This window comes from Cyprinodon tularosa, unplaced genomic scaffold (genome assembly GCF_016077235.1).
Source record: "Cyprinodon tularosa strain WSP-4 unplaced genomic scaffold, ASM1607723v1 ctg58, whole genome shotgun sequence".
NCBI lineage: Eukaryota > Metazoa > Chordata > Actinopteri > Cyprinodontiformes > Cyprinodontidae > Cyprinodon > Cyprinodon tularosa.
Genome location: NW_024039318.1, coordinates 892,928 through 912,587, shown reverse-complemented (window position 1 = coordinate 912,587; position 19,660 = coordinate 892,928). Strand labels below are relative to the sequence as shown.

The window sequence follows — 19,660 nt, the reverse complement described above, 5'->3', positions numbered from 1 at the left end:
TTTAATTGTTTTGATTATTTCGTTTAAAATATGATTTCATTGAACATTGAAAAATTATTTCTCTGATCCCAACCTTTAAAAACTAACACAAAAAAAAACATCTAACTTCTAAACATCTAAAAGAGCCTCTACATGTATATCCTTACAAAAAAAACAACCTTGGTGAACCACTCAAACATAAGGCAAGGCTAATTTATTGATACAACACAACTCAAAGTGCTTTACATTCATAGCTTCTTAGCACTAACAAAAGTGACCTCTGTGGTTTTCCACACATTTTTGCACCGGGTATGAGCTGTAGTGATGGAGAGCATGGCCAAAGCATCTGTGCAATATCCGCAGGATGACCTCCAGCAGGTCTGCTACATAAACTAAGAGGCTAAAACAAAAAAAAAGCTAAAATACCAAGAAAGTGGAATCTTTGTCAATTAAACAATTAAATCAAAAGCTTAATTTATACAGGTACAGCCGGACCTTCTAAAGACCCGATAGTGCCGAAGTGGCCCGATATAAAAATTAACTTGTTTACCCTTTTCTATAGAAAAATTATTCCCTAATAATATTTTATATCCCAGTTAGAGGCCAACCTACAGTATTAGTTATTAGTCCAAGTTAAATCATATTTACTCCAATAAATTTCCTCCTGTTCTGATGGAATTCCTCCAACTTTCAGACTTGCTTTACTTTTAACCTAATAAACAACCCAAAACCTGGGCTTTCAAGTTTTACTAATTGCTCTGTTGCCTAAATACAGACTTTACTATTTGAATTCAGTTATATTATAATACAAACCACACCATCCATTTTTTCTTCTTTTATTAAAACTTATATGTTATTAAAAGATAGGAAATTATATTATTAAAAACATTTAAGAAACAGAACAAATCTTCATCAGCTTGCTTTTCCTCCTCTTCTTAACATGAAGCATTGGGTGGGTGACTGATGAACTTGGAGGCTCATTTCTACCAGCGGCTTGATGAGTGTTCTTTTCCTTGCTCTCACTTAGCTCTTTTTCCCCTGGGAGATTGTTTATCAGCTCATAGAGGCTGAATATGCTGAAGGAGATTTCATCGTATGCTGTTTTTGTTCCACACTCAAACAAGCAGCCAAACACCACAGTGGGGGGTTCTCCCGGTGAAGGCGACAGCTCCAGATAGGCCAGATCAGAGTAAGCGCTGGGGCCCTCGTAGATCACCCAGGGGCCACGCCAGCTGTCTGGATCTCTTGGAAACAGGCTGAGGAAAACACCCAGATCTTTGCGGGCAGTGGTTTGTGTCGGGTGGGAATAAACCACCCAGGTGGGAGTTAGGAAGTCGGGGGGGGTGCTGGGATGAAGTGCAGTTGGGATGTTTGGAGACCAGCGGCTGCTGTTTGTTGTTGGTAAATAAGATATCTGGTTTTGATCAGTGCAGACCACAAAGGGCGTCCAGTGTCTGCAAGTAGGTGTATGACCAGTAAGAGTTTTATATAGATGTAACGGAGCAGGAAATCCAACAACACTTCCATGACAACCGTTCCTAGGCTCCACCAAGCGTGGCACCAGCTGGCCCTGCTGAAATACAGCGCCATCATCCAGACTGACTGCCTGCACCCTGCATCCCAGAGGGCTGCGAGCGTTACAGTATAGCACATTAGAGCCGTCCTCTTCATCCACAGACACCATCTGACACTCCACGCTCTCTGGAGCTGGGATGGCCTCGCCGAAACGCCAGGTTCTTCCATGGGTGTCACTGTGAAAGCAGAAGGCACGAGGAGTGTTCAGGCAGAGCTGCCCGAAGCACTCTTTGCACTCAATGTGATAGGCATAGGCAGGGATGAGCAGGCGGCCCGACTTCAGCTGGATGCCGTGACCCGGGCCCAGAGCAAAGGTGGCCCAGCCTGTCAAAAAAGAGCAAATCAATACAACTTATACATACGGTCTTTAATGAAGTTAACTTGTATTGGACTGAGTCAACTTGGACTATTTTTAGAAAGCTGGTCAGTAGGAAATCATCAAGAAATTAACAAGTGGGCTCAGTGTTTGCAGAAGCTGCAACATTAACAAAGAGTTCCCCCAGCATGTTTTAATAGAAGAATTCCCTGTTTGATCCAGTATCCTCAGCCAGTTGCAGCAGCATCTCCCCTCCTGCATACAGACAGCCGCACCAACAGGTCAAAGGATAACTGACAGATAATGGTCCAATAGGACATTATTCAAAGATTTTATTTTGCTTCAGTCCTTCCAAGATATGCATAGAGACCATTAATTTGTATTTAAACCAAACTCTCCCAGACACAAAGGGGGGAAAAAACAATGCAGGTCATATCCACTCACTATCAGGGTGGTGACCATAAAGTGCAGATGTGTCTCGCTATCTGTGTTCAGACAATTGTTCTCAAAGTGTTTATCACTCTTTATTTAAAAGCCCATTGGGTTTCACCCCCCTGTTCATCTTTGTCTGGATAATATAGCACCCTGCCAAAGTACTCATACTTTCAAAACCATATTTTGATCATATGTTTGGCCACCATAGGGAAGAAGCAAATAATACAATTTTACATAAACTAACCTAAACTCAATCCACACTTTAATCCTTAACCGAACTGCCATCCCAAGAAAATAATAGATACTAATATAATAGAACAGAGTAGAATAGAAAATCTTTAATTTAACTTCCCATCTTCACATGTAAAAACAAAATAGAAAACTTTATTTTTTTGCTCTCTGCAACCCCCAAACCCTTCTTCTTAGTAAAGGTACCCTCACCAATCACCCTCATGGACCATAACAATGAGGTTACAGGCTTTTTTTCAGTGACCTTTGATAGTGCTTCCTATGACTGTCTCAGTGAGGTCGGTGGCTTTACTCCAAGTGTCTCCACCATCAGTACTGGAGATGTAGCAAAGCCTGGTCACGTTGTCCCCGGTCACCAGCTGGTAGGACTCGGAGGTGTGGCCGAGGACAGCGATGAAGAACAGGAAGAGCAAACCAGTGAACTCGTCATACACGGGACATGGGTTCATGGACCTGTGACCAGGTAGGAAGGCTGTGCCAAGAACACGAATGTCCTTCCACTGCAGCAACAAAATAAACATAATCTTTAAAAAACTGCCTTTCTTTGATATTTTATATATCTACCATTTTTTTCTATCCTTACTTCATAAAATTATTTCAAATTAACAATAATGTCTTGTCCCTTAACTTTAAGTATCTTCTGAAATTTTTCTAATTAGGACAGAGTTGTACCACAGGTCACTGACCTCCACATAGTTCCTGTAGAAGGTGCCTTTCCTCATTACGAGAAGGTGAGCGTGAGAGTCTGATGGGCTTAGTCTCTCTTCACAGAAAGCCAGAAATGATCTGAAGTGCGGCAGGTACAACAAAGCCGGGACTCTGTAGGTCACTCCATTGGGCTGTTTGTGGAAAAGTACTGACCTGGCTGGGAAATAGGGGGACCTCATGCTGGCTTCTGGACGATTAGACTGATTAATCTGAAATTACAGAGAATGAAGGTCCCCTTTAGAGAAGTTTTGAGAAAATCCAAACAAAAGAACCACCCATACAACCATAAAAGCCTCACCAAAAGTTGTGTCCCTCTTACATTTTAAAGTGTATACCAAAAGCACACACACCCGTTAGAAATTGGACGTGTTACACATTAAAACTACAAATTTAAATAAATTTGTTTTGAAATTTTTTTAATAAACCAATGCACATAATCATAATGTGTGAAGAAATGAATAAAAGATGTGCATTTCAGCTCTTAACCTTTAACTTTAAGGGCTGTGGTAATTTACAAAGATTACAGCCCAGCAAGCAACAACAGACACAAATGGACATTAATAGGCTGAAAATAGGCAGTTTAGACTAAAACTTATGCAAGACAATAATTTGTGAACGAGCACATCGAGTGAAAAAACATACAGTGCTATGAAGGTCAATGTAATGATCCTTGAAATAAAAAGAATGCCATGATTAAGAAGCTAAGATATCTTGGAAAAGTTTGCTCTTAAACTATGTTGTATAAGATATATATATATATATATATATATATATATATATATATATATATATATATGGATGGATGGATGGATGGATGGATGGATGGATGGATGGATGGATGGATGGATGGATGGATGGATGGATAGATAGATAGATAGATAGATAGATAGATAGATAGATAGATAGATAGATAGATAGATAGATAGATAGATAGATTTAACAAGAATAAAATGAAATTCCCAGCTAAAATACTTTAAGTTTATCAGTAGCAGATATCTAAGCTATTTAATGTTTCAAGAAAAAGTCAAATGGAGGAATTATCAGTGCAAAGGTTTGTCTGCTCCCAGTCTAAGCACTGCAAGGATACACTTTCTTCTGCCTAACAATCATTCTAGGCTTCAAACATCATACAGACTGAAAAAAAACAAAGGGTTAAAGAAAAGTTTGACTTATAATGCAAGTTTATATCTTATTTTAGACATGCATGCTACATTTAATTGAAAAAAAAAAAAAAAACATCGATCCACATTGCTGGTGAAGGTTCTCAGTCATCCAGGTCATAGTCATTCCAAAAAAATTAAAAACAATCCACTGGACTTGGTTTCCTAGTTTGAAGATGATTTGCTTCCCAGCTTCAAACTTGGAAACCAAGTCCAGTGGATTGTTTTTAATTTTTTTGGAATCCATCCACATTCTTCATACATCCGCCACCATACAGTGCTCCATCTCCTGATAGAACCCCGCTCTTTTAAGAGTAAACTATGCACAGCATGTCCTAGAACAGAGATACTTACAGACCCAAAGCTGTGTGAAAACTGCTGGAGCTCTGTTAGGGAACACAGCACATCTGAGGGCTTCACAGAATCATGAGTTTGTGTGTAGTTAGCTTGTGTCTGAAAGCAATTTTTGCTCCTCTGTGTTCACTATTCAGAGAGGCAGCATTGCATGCTGCTCACTGACCCAGAAATGAATACTCATCAGATCTACAGCAATAGATGAATCAGCGAGAGGGCAGCCATTGTAGAAAAGGAGGCCAGGTGGGGGTTGGGGTGAGGGAGAACCTTGAACAATAATGAAATGGTTTGCTTCCATCACATCCTCCTGGCATCTATTTTCCTATAGCTGCAGTAAACATGGAAATAAATTTTTTTCCCCTCTCTCTCTATTGCATTTTTTTTTTATCATTGGGCTCTGTGTGTTTCTCATGTAACTGCAAACACACGAATTACCCAAAACCCATACAGTACTGCATATATTGAAATTAAGCTAATGTGATTATTAGAAGTCAGTGTACATTTTAAGCAAATCTGAAAGATGTTTTATTCTAACCTTATGCATTAGAATTTATAAAGGGCTCTTAATACTGCATTTTGTATAAATGATGCAAAGTAAACCGGCTAGCTTTCCTTTGTCTAATAAACCATATATCCATTGATTTGTATATAAAAAAAGAGCAAAACACTAATAGAATAGTTACAAACACTTGAATTTATCATATTTTTTCAGTCTAAAAAATTAAGTGAACAGTCGCCAGGGATTTGAACTAAAATTATAATAATAAATAACAGAACAGAAGTAAAAATAGTAATAGTGAAATAGTAAACAGTAAAGCTACACATAGAATCAGGTAAAGGGATTACATAAATACTTTGAATTGTAGAGCATAAAGATAAAGTTTTAACAGCCTTTTTGTTATTGGAGGAGGACAATGTAGAAAAATAAATCATTGCTTCCTGTGAATAAGAGACACATGAGGGTTTAATCATAATAATTTTACCGTTGTGGATATAAAACTTGGCCAACAGTAGCAAAAGATTACATAAGAAGAAATGCTAAGAAAGTTATTTTTAAAAATTTTGTAATTCCAAATAAAACATCCTTAAAATAAAGTTAAAATTTGTCATACATATTGCCCAGAATAAAGTGACAAATACCTTGCCATAGACACATGGTGTACTCACAGGACCAAAAAAGGTGAGAAACAGACTCAGAGTAAATGTTGCAGACAGTGCAGGTGGTATCAATGTCCTTTTTATATTGAATCAAAAATGACTTTACTGGGTAACAGTGGTGAATAATCTTAAAGGAAACCTCTTTAACCTTGTTGAATAGGAAATATTTATTGGGCCACGTTTTGTTCCAGCATTCTTCTGAGATCAGACCAGACCAAACTGAAATTACACAAGGAACTGCAGTTTGCTTGGAATAAAGTTTTTTTTTATATAACTTTATTTGAACAGTAACAATGACAAACTCAAACAATAAAGTATAAAAAAATCACAACATATAGTCAATCATACCTCCTAACACTTTTCTTAATTTTTTCCTTTTCTTTCAATTGCAATGTAAACAGATGTTTAGTTTGTACAATACACTTCAGAAAGAGAGGAAACAAAATCTATAATTACAAATATATTACGAATATAACAGAATTATAATAAAAGATAAATGAAATAAATAAATAAATAAATAAATAAAAATAAAAAGCCAAGTAAGCATTATTCTTTAATTTGTATCGAGGAAAAAATTATAGAGGTGATATGACAAACTTATTGCTTTTGGTTTCTGAATTTTGTCCAAGGAAATATTTAGGAGGAGGATCTCCTGTTGCTTGGAATAAACTGCGAATATTTTATTTTTAGGAGACTTTTATGGGCTTCCGTTTCGACGCATGGCTGTTATATTTGCGACGTCATCACTAGGCGCCTCTGCCCCACATGTTAGCATGCTAAAGCTTGGACCTCACCGCTAAGGTAATAAACACCTCCCTCTGGTTAATGCCAGATTTTTGCATGGTTGTTCTTTTTCTTTTCGCTGTCATCAAGCGAGCTGAGCGAAGATTAGCATGTTAGCATCTCCCCCAATGCTTAAGCTGAAAATTTGACTCTTTCTGTGTTTATAGAGTATTTCCAGAAGCATGTTGGTTTTTTTTTTTTACCTGTGATTATGGAACATTGTTGGAGAGTCCAGCCAACAAATACAACAAAGTTACTGTGAAAATTCTTTGTTGTGGATATATTATAATCAACGTGGTGAAGGCTCATTAGTCAAAGTAAAAAAAAGAAAGCAGAACATAAACAGATTAAAAATTATACTGTTTACTACTGGTATGACTTGGATTCTAAACTATTTGCTCACCCACCTGCAAATAATGTAAACATTGAAGTTATGACTGCTTAAAGTAAATTAATTGCATCAAATATGCCGTTATGCTCCTATATTTATGCATTTTATCTGGGGAAATTGACATTCCACTTGCTGCTGGTTGTATTCATAATTTTTTATTGTTATTTATTAATGTAAAGATTAAAACACAACTTTTTTTGTCTGTTAATCAACTTTACCTCATTTTATTTCATAGCAAAATAAAACTCCAAATGTTAACTCAGGACATTTCAGCACACTGGCTGGTCCAAATAATGACTAATTATATGAACTGATTTGGTCCAAAGCAAGTTGGAACAAGTTTATTGTTTGAAATTTTGGCACTATGTGGTGTTTTGGTGATATATTTGATTTTTGTTGTTGGGTAACTAACATTTTAACAGTTGTTGGTTTCAAAAATTCTTTGTTTCTTGTGCAGAAACATTCACACATTACTTCTACAAAAATAAATATTTATGATGATTAAATCATTGAAATAATACAATAGACATATTTAAGGGTTCAAAGAAACAATAAACTAGAAAGAAAAGCAATAAATCATTCTGTTTACATTTTATTTGGTTCTAAAAAAGAAATCAGAGCTGAACTATTCTGCATATAAAATCTATCCTGTCTTTATTGGGTTTAGAGTAGGCCTGAAACAATGATGAGGATTTATCCTGATTAATCGTTTGAAATAATCGTCAACTAATTTGTTAACTGGAGTATAGTGAATCTAAAACATGCTTTTAGCGGACAGAGCAACCTACTTAGAGCAGTAATTATACCAAAGTTGTAAAAAAAAATTTAATATTTTGCATTTAAGTTTAAAAAAAACGTTTTCGTCCTTCAATATGCTCTATCTGGAACTCCGCAAGTGGAAACATTTTAGTTTCACTTGATTAAAATTTGCGAAAAGTCTTCTTAAAGGAACTTTGTCTAATCAATTGTTAATCGATTTATCAAAAAAATAATCAACAGATTCATCGATCTGCAAAATAATCGTTAGTTGCAGCCCTCGTGTAGAGCAAAGTTCTCAACTTCTGATTTTATTGATAGGATGGGATACTCTGACATTACTGTCAGCTGTGTTTGAAATATTGTGATGTTTCATCTATAATCAAAGATTAACGGCAATGTTTAAACACACATGACTGTTCCAAACTCATCAAGTTATCTCTCCTGTCTTTGGGTCAGTATGGGCAGCTTGTGGTCGGAGGGCCACTCCTCTTCCATCCTCTGTGTTGATTGGTCTCCGAGTCCAACGGGTTTGGTTGCCTCAGGTGCAGAGGGTGGAGAGTTGACGGTTTGGACTCATGAAGGCGTCATCCTCGGCCGTCTCGTTCTGCCTGGACAGGAGGACGTTACCAGTGCCACGTTCTCACCTGCTGGCTCTGCCCACCTGTATGTATCGCATGGGGACACAGTGAGCGTGTTCGACCCCAGGAACCTGAAGGTTCCAGTGGAGGATTTTCAGAGTGCAGGAGAGGAGGAGATCAATGCGTTGGCTCTGAATGAGACCGGTTCGTCTTTGGCTGTGGCTGATGACTCTGGGGCAGTGAGGATACTTGAGATTCCAGGTGGGAAAGTATGTCGGAGTCTGCGTAGACACACTAACATCTGCTCCTCCGTGGCTTTCCGACCTCAAAGACCCAATAACCTTGTTTCTGTTGGACTGGACATGCAGGTGAGGGAAGAAGATTCCAGAATGTTTATATATAGTGTCTTATAGCAGTTTTATCATGTAACAACCCCCAGCTTTAATATGTGTTGGGAAGATTTTATCTTTGCCTGGATTTTATTTGGTTAAATGAGAAATAAGTGTGTTTGTTGAGTGTTTGAATGTGAATGAGCCTGAAAGTGTGAGGTTGTTGGAGAACAACCGATGCAGGTTTCTAAACGCCAATACTAATTATTTTGACGGTCAGGTTGAACCGCGGTGTGTTCTGCTCATAATATTGGACTGATTCTTAGAGCAGTTTTTTTGTTTTGTTTTTTTTTTACATCATGTAAATGTTAAAACTGACACTAAGAACAATCAAAAAAATATTTTAATATTAATTAATATAATAGATGGTATGGTGTGAATTTTGTTCTATTATTGTTGGAAGTAATTTAATATTAATTACTTTTGTAAAACGTAATTTTTGAAAACATTTTTAAAACCTTTTTTTTTTTCACATTCTCTTCACTTCGAGCCCCATAAAAGATTTTGCTAATTCACATGCAGACCGGTAGAAATGCAGCTTCGCCCCTCACTCCAAAAGAAAGCCAGCCTCCAGAAGTAGAGAGAATGTGATCTGTAAAAGACAATTTGAAAATTCTTAAACTCATTCTGAAAAACAGGAAAAAAAAAATTTAAATGGCAAAATGTTAAAAATAAATAATAAAAAAAAAATTTGGGTTGAAACAATTAATCAGATTAATGGATTATTAAAATAATGGATTTCTAGACAGGAGCAGAGCAGTAATTACACCAAAATTGTAATAAAAAAAATAACATTTTGCATTTAATATAAAAAAAAAAAACGTTTTTGTCCACCACTAAGCTCTATTCAGAACTACTTAAGTGCCTTGTTCTTTAAGGAAAATTTTGTCGGACTATTATTTAAAAAAAAAAAAAATTTACAAATTATTCAATTAGCAAAATAATAATTCTTTACTGCCCTATTGTAAAGTAATTTAGTAATAGTCAAAGAAAGAAATCAGCAAAGTTGCTCTTAAAAAACGTTTTTTTTTTATTACGTTTTTCAGTGTAATTTCTTTTTTTTTATAGAATTCAGTTAAAACATGTCCTTTGCTTGCAACAGTAGAACAGATTTCACAGCATAGGATAGCAAACGGAGGGAGCAGTGATGCTTAAATGTGATCTCGATGTACGGTTGCTATTTATACTAATGTATCGGCCAATGCTGATCCTTGGGAAAAAATATCAGCCTTCTAGTGTATTGGTCTGTCTCTAGTTAGGGTGGTGAGAACAGTAAGAGGAAAGCAACATCACTTTATTTTGCTCTTCAAGGTGATTCTATGGGGGCTTCAGAAGACCCGCCCACTTTGGACCCTCAACCTCCAGGATATGGCAGAAGAAGAAGACGACCATCAGCAGCAGCGTCCAGGTCAGCTTTTCAACCCTCCTCTCGCTCACTGTGTTTCCGTGTCGAGCTGCGGGAACATTTTGGGCTGCGCTGCGGAGGACGGCCGCGTCCATCTGATGCGGATTGGCAGTGGCTCTAAACTCAAACAGCAGGGGGCGGTAAAGGCACACACTCAGGGGGCCTCACAGGCACATTTTATTCCTTTTTTGTCCCACCCTTACTGGATGGTGACAGGGGGAAACGATGGCCGTGTGGCCCTGTGGGACCTCAGTAAGCACCCGGTGGTGGCTCCAGAGGGGAAAGCACAGGCGGCAGCACCTCAGAGGCGGAAAGGAAAGAGCGGCGGACGGAGAAGAGAGCAGGCTCTGGATAAATCCAAGCCAAAGGAGAAATCAGAGAAGACGGAGGCTGAGGAAGACGATGCTGCAGCTGAGAAGCAACAGGAGGAGCAAAAGTCTGGACCCAAACTAAGCATCAGTCATGGGGACAAAGTAAACTGGCTGTGCCCTGCTGTGCTGAAAGGAGAACCCAGTGTAATAGTTGCTGATCAGAGCACCAATCTAACCGCCTACCCTCTCTCTCATCTTTAAAGTCAAACATTTCACTTCTTTTTTTTTTTTTAGTTTGACTTCCAAGGGTTTTTGGGTTGAGGACTGGTCTGCTCTGCTTTATTAAAACTGTATAAAACAAACCCAACATTTTTATGTCTCTAAATAATATTTAACATTATGCATAACACTTTTATGCATGTGTGGGCTTGTAGAAAATGTTCTCCTTTCAAATAAACTTATAGTTTGCCATAAATGTCTTTGTTTTATTGAGTGGAAGACCACTTCTGACTCCAGTTATATGCATTAAATGTTTGTCTGCAGCTCCATGTTTTAGAGTGGAATAAAACAGAGTGATGGACACCAGATGTTAGACCAGATGTTAGAATGAAAGCTACTACAGATGACGATTGAAAACAGGGACATTATACAGGCACATATCTGAAATGTTTCAGTTTTCACCATGACCTCAGCTCCAGAGCGCTGGTGCTGTTTTAGGAATGAATGCAAAGCAGCAATTTGTTGATTGGCACTAGGCAAACTAGCAGTTTTTTCCATCAAATTGTATATTTTCTCCTCAATATATATTGCAGCTTCTTATAAAAGGCCCTAAAATAAATTCAGCTTTGATTACTGTAGAATAATCTTTCTGCCTTTAACTTGAATGTATTTTGTGGAAAAGAAAAATATATTTTCTGACAGTGTTAGTAACCGCGCTCTCTGTTGCCAATGCCACAAAATAAATCATTTGAATGTTGAAAATGCTTAATATTTAATTTCAGGAAGTTAACGCCTTTATTTCCGGTCATTTTGATGATAGCAGCTCACTTCACTTCATCCACCCCCCCTCTGTGAATATACGAGGATACAGCTTTCTGTAAACAACCAGCTTCATAACCTTTGCTGATTTGTCCTAATTCTAAATTCTGAAAATAGACCATTATTTAGAAAATCTGCACTATTGAATACATAATGACAAAATTTATTTTGTAAAAGTGCTGCTTAAAACCTAAAAAGTTTTTAGATTTGTTGAAAAAGGTGTGACACCATGAGTTTCTAAAATCGAACATTTTCCACATCTGATTTTCTAAGCTTTTCATTTTCAGTAGTCTTGATTGTATGCAATAAAAGTTTGATATATTTTATAGTGTAAGTCTATACTTACTACGGAAGAGGATTAAAGTCAGAATTCTGACTTTAATCTCAGAATTCTGACTGAATTCTGACAATAAAAAGTCAGAATTCTGACATTTTTTCCCCATACTAAACTGAAATAAAATTTAAAAATCAGTAAACTTTTTTTTTTCCAGTGGCCCTAATCCTCTTCCGTAACTTACTATAACTTCATGAAATGATAAAAAGTGTTGAAGTTTTGTTTTTGTAATACCTTTCACCATATTTTTGTAACTTTTTTTTTTCTTTCCATTTTTGGATCGTCACGTCAGGATGCCAGTTCTATGTCTGGTGCTTTTGCAGGGCAGGGAAGAGACCATTCTAACTGTGGTTATGGGGTCCTTTGTTTAGAAACCAAAACTCTGACATATTTTCTGCAGAAATAACTACAATTTAGTGAGTTACTTCCCTTCACATTTGAAATGTTTATTTTTAAAAGCCGCAACGTAAAAAGGTTCCTGCATCACCTTCTCTTGGTGTGTAAATGCTAGAGGAAGTGTGATTCTTGCTCTGCCTTTTTGTCAAAGTTTCAGTTTTAAGTTAATGGGCTTTATGCACAACTCCACTACTTCCTGATCTTAAGGCAGCTCTTTTCTTTCTGGTCTTTCATTACTTGAACTGATTAATCCACCTGTGTCTGGCCATGGCACCATACATACACACCTGGAAGAAAAAGAATAGCTAGCGGGGCAAGCACGTAGGACGGCCTTATGTAAACATATCACCAGAATGATTGAAAATTTCAGGACCACTTATTTAGATGATCCATCTGGAAATAAAAGATTGTCTGTTATATGTTTAAGGGTCTCCAAACTTAAGGAAAGCACGCCTGTGGCTTAGCCCAGATGTCCTATTAGTACCACAAGGAAAAAGGAAGCATGGATCACTAATTAATAGATTAGTTTACTTTAAAATGTTTAAGTTACAGAAATGCTTTATTTAACAGTGTTGGTTTTTCCTGCTGCAATAAACTCTTCTTTAAAGCTAAACATTGTGTCTATTCTATTAACCATCCTTCTGAGAACGGGTAGCCTTCCTTTCAAATTTCAATTAAAAAATATATTTTTTAAATAATATTGACTCAAAACAAACATTTTCTACAAAGGCAAAACTACAGTAAATGCATATAGTCATTTTAAATGCAGTGTATTCACAAGTTTCAAACAACCTATCATTTTTTTTTGCAAACAAGAAAACACTTCAGATTGAAAATAAAGACAACGAAGAGAGAAAGGATCATACAATCCAGGTTGGAGGAAATGCAATGCAGGCTCATCCATTTTCTCAAGGCAGTTTACAGCTCATACTCGATAATATTTCTCTTTAACTGAAGTCATACAATACCACTGTTTTGTTTTGTTGTTTTTTTTCCACATATAAGCCTAAACAAAAGTTGTGCTAAACAAGGCATATCAGAGGAACAATCATGTCCAAAAGTATCCAGTCATCTGTTTTGGGATGTTTTCCATGTTGAAAATCTTCCTAGTGATGTACAGATGTTTAAGTGGAGTTGCACACACCAACAGACGCATTTGTCTCTCATCCTCTGATTACTGATGGGATGAAGACGTTGGGTTCTGAGGTTTGTGTCCAATAAGGCAGAAGTGATCGTCCAGTGAGTTGAGCTGCAGGTTCTACAGTTTAGCCAGGCTCTTCTCCAGGCTCTCAATATCAGCACCGCCATCTTCACCCTTACTGCCGCGAGCACTGCACTCCAGGAACTCCACCTTCATGGGCAGCTGGCTGAACTCGAAATCCTTACCTTTTTTTCCCAGGTGCACAGTGCCGCCGAACGAGCCGTCCTGAGCGCTCAGAGCTGCAGAGCGAGTCACCCTCAAGGTGTTCCTGAGGGGAAAATAAAAAAAACGTTTGCTTTGTTTGAGCTTCAAGAGAACAATCCTCACATGTTGCAAAAGTCAGACAAGCAGGGTTCTGTAGCTTTTCTTTGGTTTCTAATAGATATGTGGGCCAGCTACCCGTTTCAGTTCTACCCAAAATATTGCAAAAGCTTTCTTCATCTTCTTTCACACACAGACGGATTAACATCCCATTCTTAATCCATAAGGTTTAATATGACGTTGGCCCAACCTCTGAGGGTGAGCTCTTCTGGGAAAGCTTCCCATCAAGGCTAAGGTTCGCATTCCTGAGGTCAGACACTGATGCTGGCTACCAGGCCCTGGATTCCAGTATACATCCTAAACTCCAAACTTCCTCATCTATTTCTTTAGAGGTCCTGCTTTGTGTACTAGTTGGTACAACAGTAAGGAGCATGAAATTATCCTGAAAGTCTGAATGAAGCTTTAACAGTTGTTTTCTGCAGAAGAAAGGCATAACTGTTAAGTCTGGTAAAGACATATTTACCAGATGTCAGTAACAATCCATGCAATCAAGTTTGACTGGAGTAGTTGTTAAATTTTCCCTATTTTCAAATCCAAAACTTGACATGTATGACTAAGGAAAACTGCCCCACATCCTACACCCTTCTGCACCAAACTACATTTTCGAGATACTTGAATCAGGCCAGTGTTGTTCTAGCAAATAGCAAACCCAGACCAGAGAACTTGTCTCCACTCCCCCAAAGTCCAGAAGCCATGTGCTTTCCACTGTAACATTGGATAAAGCTACTATGCCATGGGAACTTATGAAAATCTCTAAGGCAAGGGCGTTAAACTCACGCCCTCAAGGGCCGGTATCCTGCAATTATGAGATATATCCCTGGTCCAACACGCCTAAATCACATGGCTAAATTTCCTCCTTGGTAGGCAGTTCTCCACAGTCCCTCTAATGATCTAATTATTTGACTCAGGTGTGAAGAAGCAGAGAAGCATCTAAAGTATGCTTCCTAGCGCCAATTCATTTAGCATAGGGACCTAGCTGCCACTATGAACTAGCTATACGGCTTTCCACAGTCCTTTGGTGACAGACAGCTTAGGCACAGCCCACCTCACAGAGTTCAGCAAAAATAAATTATTAGTGCGACGCATGCAGATGTCTTCACCTTCATATGTTTTAAGTTTTATAAAATTATTTGTGTAACTTTTTTTTGTAGTTATTTTCCAGAAAGATCTAGTCCCAATTTGATTGGAGTCATTCATGTGTGTATCCGTCACATAATGACGTCTGTAAGGCTGAAGGCTCTCTGGATTCAGCACAGCAGTCCAGAGCATTGTTACAGTAATCAATGCTACTAAACATATATGCATGAGTGAGTTTTTCTAGATCCTGCTTGGACATTAATCTTTTAATCCTGGTTCTTCAGGTGATAAAAGGATGGTTTAGTAACTGCCTTCATGTGCCTCTAAAGGGGCTTATAATTCTGCCTCTGTCTTCCAGAACCACTGAAACTTTCCATCAAACAGTTCCTATGGGTTGGAGATCCTAACGCTCAAAGCCAGCGTCCTGAGAGACCCTTTCCATTATAAAACAGAACAGCCCCATTGTGTTTTTTCTGGTCTAAACGATCACACATGCATTGCATGATTTCTGTGTCATTTATATGCAGACAAATATTAAGCAAGGTGAGCACAGTGATTACACTAGCAGGTATGGATTTCTAATATTAATTTAGTAGATTATCAGTCAAACCTGGTTGATATAAAGTTACAAAATAACAGAAAAATTACTTACAGTTCCTTTTCCAACTGCTGCTGGATCAGTTTAGCAGATTTTGCCATTGTAATGTCTACATAGAAGAAGATAATTAGATTAACCTATCAGACAGTGCTGGATTAAACCAGAAACAAAAGGTCAGTTTGATGGGAAAAGTTTTTGTGTCACCTTGTTTGTTGCACACCACTAGTAGGTTTGGAGCATTTCTGGAGATCACAGTGTCTGTCAGCAGCATGTAGAGAAACTCAGCCACATCTCTGACCTCCTTCTGGAAGATGGCGCTGTCCACCACAAACACAATGGCTCTGAAGGGATGACAGGTAAGTTAATCCTGAGACACTTCATGGAAATTTAGCCAAAAATTTAACTGAAAACTGCAGGATGATTGCTTACAAATATTATTTATGATGCTAAAGGGTACAAAAAAAGCCACAAAAAAAAATCTAAATATTTTACATAACGGAATGTATTTGTTAATTATATTGCAAAAAGGTGATCAAATCTGAATAAAACAAAGTCATAAATCTATTAAATCAGCTTATAGATTTTTAGTTTATTTATTAAAATTACAGTTATAAATATAAAATAAATATCCTATTTCTACATTTTAAGCTTCAAACAGATTTGTTATGGAGTTTTAATCAAACCAACAAAAGAAATAAAATTATAATCTACATTGTTCAGTTCTGGTCTATTCACATTTTACTGTCCCCAATTTAATTTTTTTCTTCCGGTTTTACTGAATTGAGATCAGAATATTTTGCTGAGCGGATAATGAAAGTAGCTTGTTTCCAAGTCAGCACCGTTGATTGAATACTTTTTACAGTTTTTTTGTGTGTTTTGGCCTTAACACCTACTCAGATCAGACAACAAAACTCAACTACAGTAACTGTCACTAAACAGATTGTTTAAAATAAAAGCTCTTAAAAATTAAAAGAAAGCATTAGTTTCATTGCTGTGTTCAATTTGGGATTAGATCATCTAGAGTTAAAGAAGATATTTTCAACCTTATTTAAAAAAAAAAAACACTTTCTATTTAGTATTTTATTTTTCATCTTTTTTAATTTAGTAAGGTCGGGAATTAGATCTGGAACTCTAAACATTTCCTATTCTCAGGCTTTTGTTCCATGTTTATCCACCTCTGGGGAAAATAAAGGCATAAATCAGAGCCTTTTTGAGACTGTGTTTATAATATAATGTTTATATATTTACAGATGTAATAGCGTTCCAAATGATTTTCCATTATTTAATCAGCAAGAGGAGAAAACTAAAAGAAATTAGCACCACCCAGGCGGGTCTCACCTGGCTGCAGACTTGAACTTTTCCAGGTACTGAGAGCGCAGACTGTCATGTCCTGGCAGGTCAATCAGAGTCCAGATGCTGCCCTGAAAGGAAACCATATTTATGTTGTTTTAACATTTGGTGACATTACAGCCATAAACTATTTGATTTTTGAAAAATGACCTGAAACAGACTAAAACTAAATAGTATACGATCATGAAAGTGGTGTGCATTTCAAAATGTGTGGTTTACAATTTCACGCTTTTTAGCCTCATACCTAAATAAATCCAGAAAGAAAAAATAAAAAAAATATGACCTCATTAGTAAACAGAGTCCACCTGGAATTCAATCTGAGTATAAATCCAGCTTCTCAGTGAAGCCCTCCTCCAGATTGTTTGAGAACATTAGTGAACGAAACACATTAAAAAGACCAATGAAGAAACAGCCTAGGGATAAAGCCATGGAGCGGTTTGCAGTAGGATTAGGTTACAAAACTTTCAACAACCCACTAAGAACTTCTCAAAACAACATCTGAGGATGAGAAGATTGAGACTGCAACAAGCACATCAAGATAAGGCTGCCCACCTTAAACCAACAAGGAGACCATTATTTAGAGAAGCCACCATTAAGAGGTGCAGAGATCCAAAGCTCAGTTTGGAGAATAGATTAACTGCAAACTGGTTACACCTAACCTCCACAACTTTGGCCTAATATCTGAGTGGTATGCTGAAAGGATGGCTGAAAGACATTTTCAGTTTTCCATAAGCCACGGAATAAACACAGCACACTTGAAAAAAACTGCTCTGGTCATAAGAACACAGCAACACTAAAAGTAACTTGTGCAATGTTTAATGTGCAATTATTATTTGATACCCTGTGCAATGACGGGTTTCTCTTTATTTGACAACCAATGCAATAACTGTATACATAAATATACGTCTATATAAAAACCCATGTAAACACCATGTGCAATAACCCTGTAAAATAATCATACTATATATATATAAAAAATAAACAGCTGTCATATGTGGACACACAGTATATACTGTATTTACTTCCTTTGGCACACTCTTCTTCTTTTAATATTTCAGCTGATGTAAGGAGTACATTTCGATCAATGGAACACACCATCATCACAATGAAACATGGTGGTGGAAGCATCATGCTGTGGATCTTTTTTCCCCTTTCTTTCTTTTGTAAAAACCAAATGTAAAATGTTCTTTACATCTCCCAGTTTCTCCACTATGTTGTGATGGATTAGAAGATTAATTTGCATATGTATCATAACAAACTGTGGGGGAAATGTTGTTGCTTTTATTTACCCTCTCATTTTTAGCTTTGTATGGCGCACTGCTGTCCGTGATGGAGGTCTGTGTGCGCTTGAACTTCCCTGACAGGAGCTGCAATGACATTAAAGCAGAGCATAGTTAAGGTGTCCAGCTAAATGCTGTAGCAACGTGGATCCCCCATGGTGACACTCACTCGGATAAACAGGAGGGTTTTCCCGGAGTCACACAGTCCCACCAGCAGCACTGCGCTCCGGACTGTTTTGCTGGTTAGAAAGTACTTCAGGAACACTAAAAAAATAAAGAAATTAAATTGTGGTTTTACTGTCTGTGTGAGGAAAGGCTGCAGCTTGAACTACTTCCTTGAATGCTGCGAGTGACAGCTGCTCCTATTTGTTTCTACAACAAGCTTAAACTATCTTTAAAAAACAAACAAACAAAAAAAAAAAACAGTTTTTGAAATACGGAAGCTTAAATTAGAGGGCAGCTTTCTGCCTACCTGCCAGTTTTGGCTCACTTCGCTAAGCTAACATGTAACCGTTAGCTTGCTATGCTAGCATGCTAGTTCTTACCACAGGTGATGAGAATCACCGCCAGAGCCACGATAACTCCCACCAGAACCACCGGGTCCTGCTCCTCCAGCTGCTGACGGACGTACTCTATGTAAGGTTCGAGAGGGTTCTCCGGCATCTCCCTATCCGTTTTTTCACCCATGTTTTAGCGGGTCTTGCTCTAAATATGTGAGCCCGTTCAAGCTACTCTGAAATGGGACACGTCTCCTTCTGCAGCCTGTAGGGAGGGAGACTAGGCACCAGGGGGCGCTGCAAAACCAATGATGAGACACTACTCCACAGATTATAAAGTAGAATAGAATAGAAAATAATAGAATAAAATAGAACAGAACAGAATAGAACAAAAGAGAATAGAATAGAAAAGAATAGAATAAAATAGAACAGAATAGAATAGAATAGAAAAGAACAGAATAGAATAGAATAGAATAGAATAGAATACAATAAAATAGAATAGAACAAAACAGAATAGAATAGAACAGAATAGAATAAAATAGAATAGAACAGAATAGAATAGAAAAGAACAGAGTAGAATAGAACAGAATAGGATAGAATATAAAAGAACAGATTAGAATAGAACAGAATAGAATAAGATAGAACAGAACAGAATAGAATAGAATAGAATAGAAAAATCCCGTTATTGTTCCACAATGGGGGAAATTCTGGTGTTTACAGTGGCAAAAATATTATAGAAAAAATTGGTCACACAAATATGGACCTTAGAAAAATGTATAAGAATAACATAATAGTGAAGATTTAAAAGATAAACAGTAAATTACTGTACTGTAGAATATTTTAACAATATAAAAACAGTGCACCTGGAGAATAAATAACCAATATACAGCTATGGTCATTTTTAGAGTAATGGATATTTGAAAATAGCAGCAACATCAGAGCTGTGCAAAATAATAGAATAGAATAGAGTAGAATAGAATAGAATAGAAAAGAAAAGAATAGATTAGAATTGGCCGAT

General features: G+C 37.2%; 3 protein-coding genes across 6 annotated transcripts; 1 reads left to right on the top strand and 2 right to left on the bottom strand.

Annotated features, from left to right (window-relative positions):
* Positions 1–67: 67 nt before the first annotated feature.
* Positions 68–4,915, bottom strand: neu4 (sialidase 4). Of its 3 annotated transcripts, none has more exons than XM_038306334.1 (4): positions 4,777–4,862; positions 3,241–3,449; positions 2,799–3,054; positions 68–1,878 (listed from the first exon to the last, which is right to left on the bottom strand). In XM_038306334.1, the coding sequence occupies exons 2-4, from the start codon at positions 3,439–3,441 to the stop codon at positions 869–871; spliced, it is 1,467 nt and encodes a 488-aa protein (XP_038162262.1). In that variant the 5' UTR covers positions 3,442–3,449; positions 4,777–4,862; the 3' UTR covers positions 68–868. The 3 variants fall into 3 exon arrangements, with proteins under 3 accessions (XP_038162262.1, XP_038162261.1, XP_038162260.1); XM_038306333.1 differs by having other exon boundaries at positions 69–1,878; positions 3,241–3,471; positions 4,781–4,821; XM_038306332.1 differs by having other exon boundaries at positions 70–1,878; positions 3,241–3,471; positions 4,777–4,915.
* A 1,728-nt stretch (positions 4,916–6,643) lies between these two features.
* Positions 6,644–11,025, top strand: wdr53 (WD repeat domain 53). 2 transcript variants are annotated; one of them, XM_038306410.1, is made up of 4 exons: positions 6,644–6,735; positions 8,324–8,813; positions 10,146–10,583; positions 10,629–11,025. In XM_038306410.1, the coding sequence occupies exons 2-4, from the start codon at positions 8,325–8,327 to the stop codon at positions 10,809–10,811; spliced, it is 1,110 nt and encodes a 369-aa protein (XP_038162338.1). In that variant the 5' UTR covers positions 6,644–6,735; position 8,324; the 3' UTR covers positions 10,812–11,025. The 2 variants fall into 2 exon arrangements, with proteins under 2 accessions (XP_038162338.1, XP_038162337.1); XM_038306409.1 differs by having other exon boundaries at positions 10,146–11,025.
* A 2,476-nt stretch (positions 11,026–13,501) lies between these two features.
* On the bottom strand, positions 13,502–18,920 carry srprb (SRP receptor subunit beta). Its single transcript, XM_038306392.1, has 7 exons — positions 18,691–18,920; positions 18,315–18,409; positions 18,155–18,232; positions 16,854–16,936; positions 15,720–15,856; positions 15,570–15,624; positions 13,502–13,787 (listed from the first exon to the last, which is right to left on the bottom strand). The coding sequence occupies exons 1-7, from the start codon at positions 18,830–18,832 to the stop codon at positions 13,577–13,579; spliced, it is 801 nt and encodes a 266-aa protein (XP_038162320.1). The 5' UTR covers positions 18,833–18,920; the 3' UTR covers positions 13,502–13,576.
* Between the last annotated feature and the right edge of the window lie 740 nt (positions 18,921–19,660).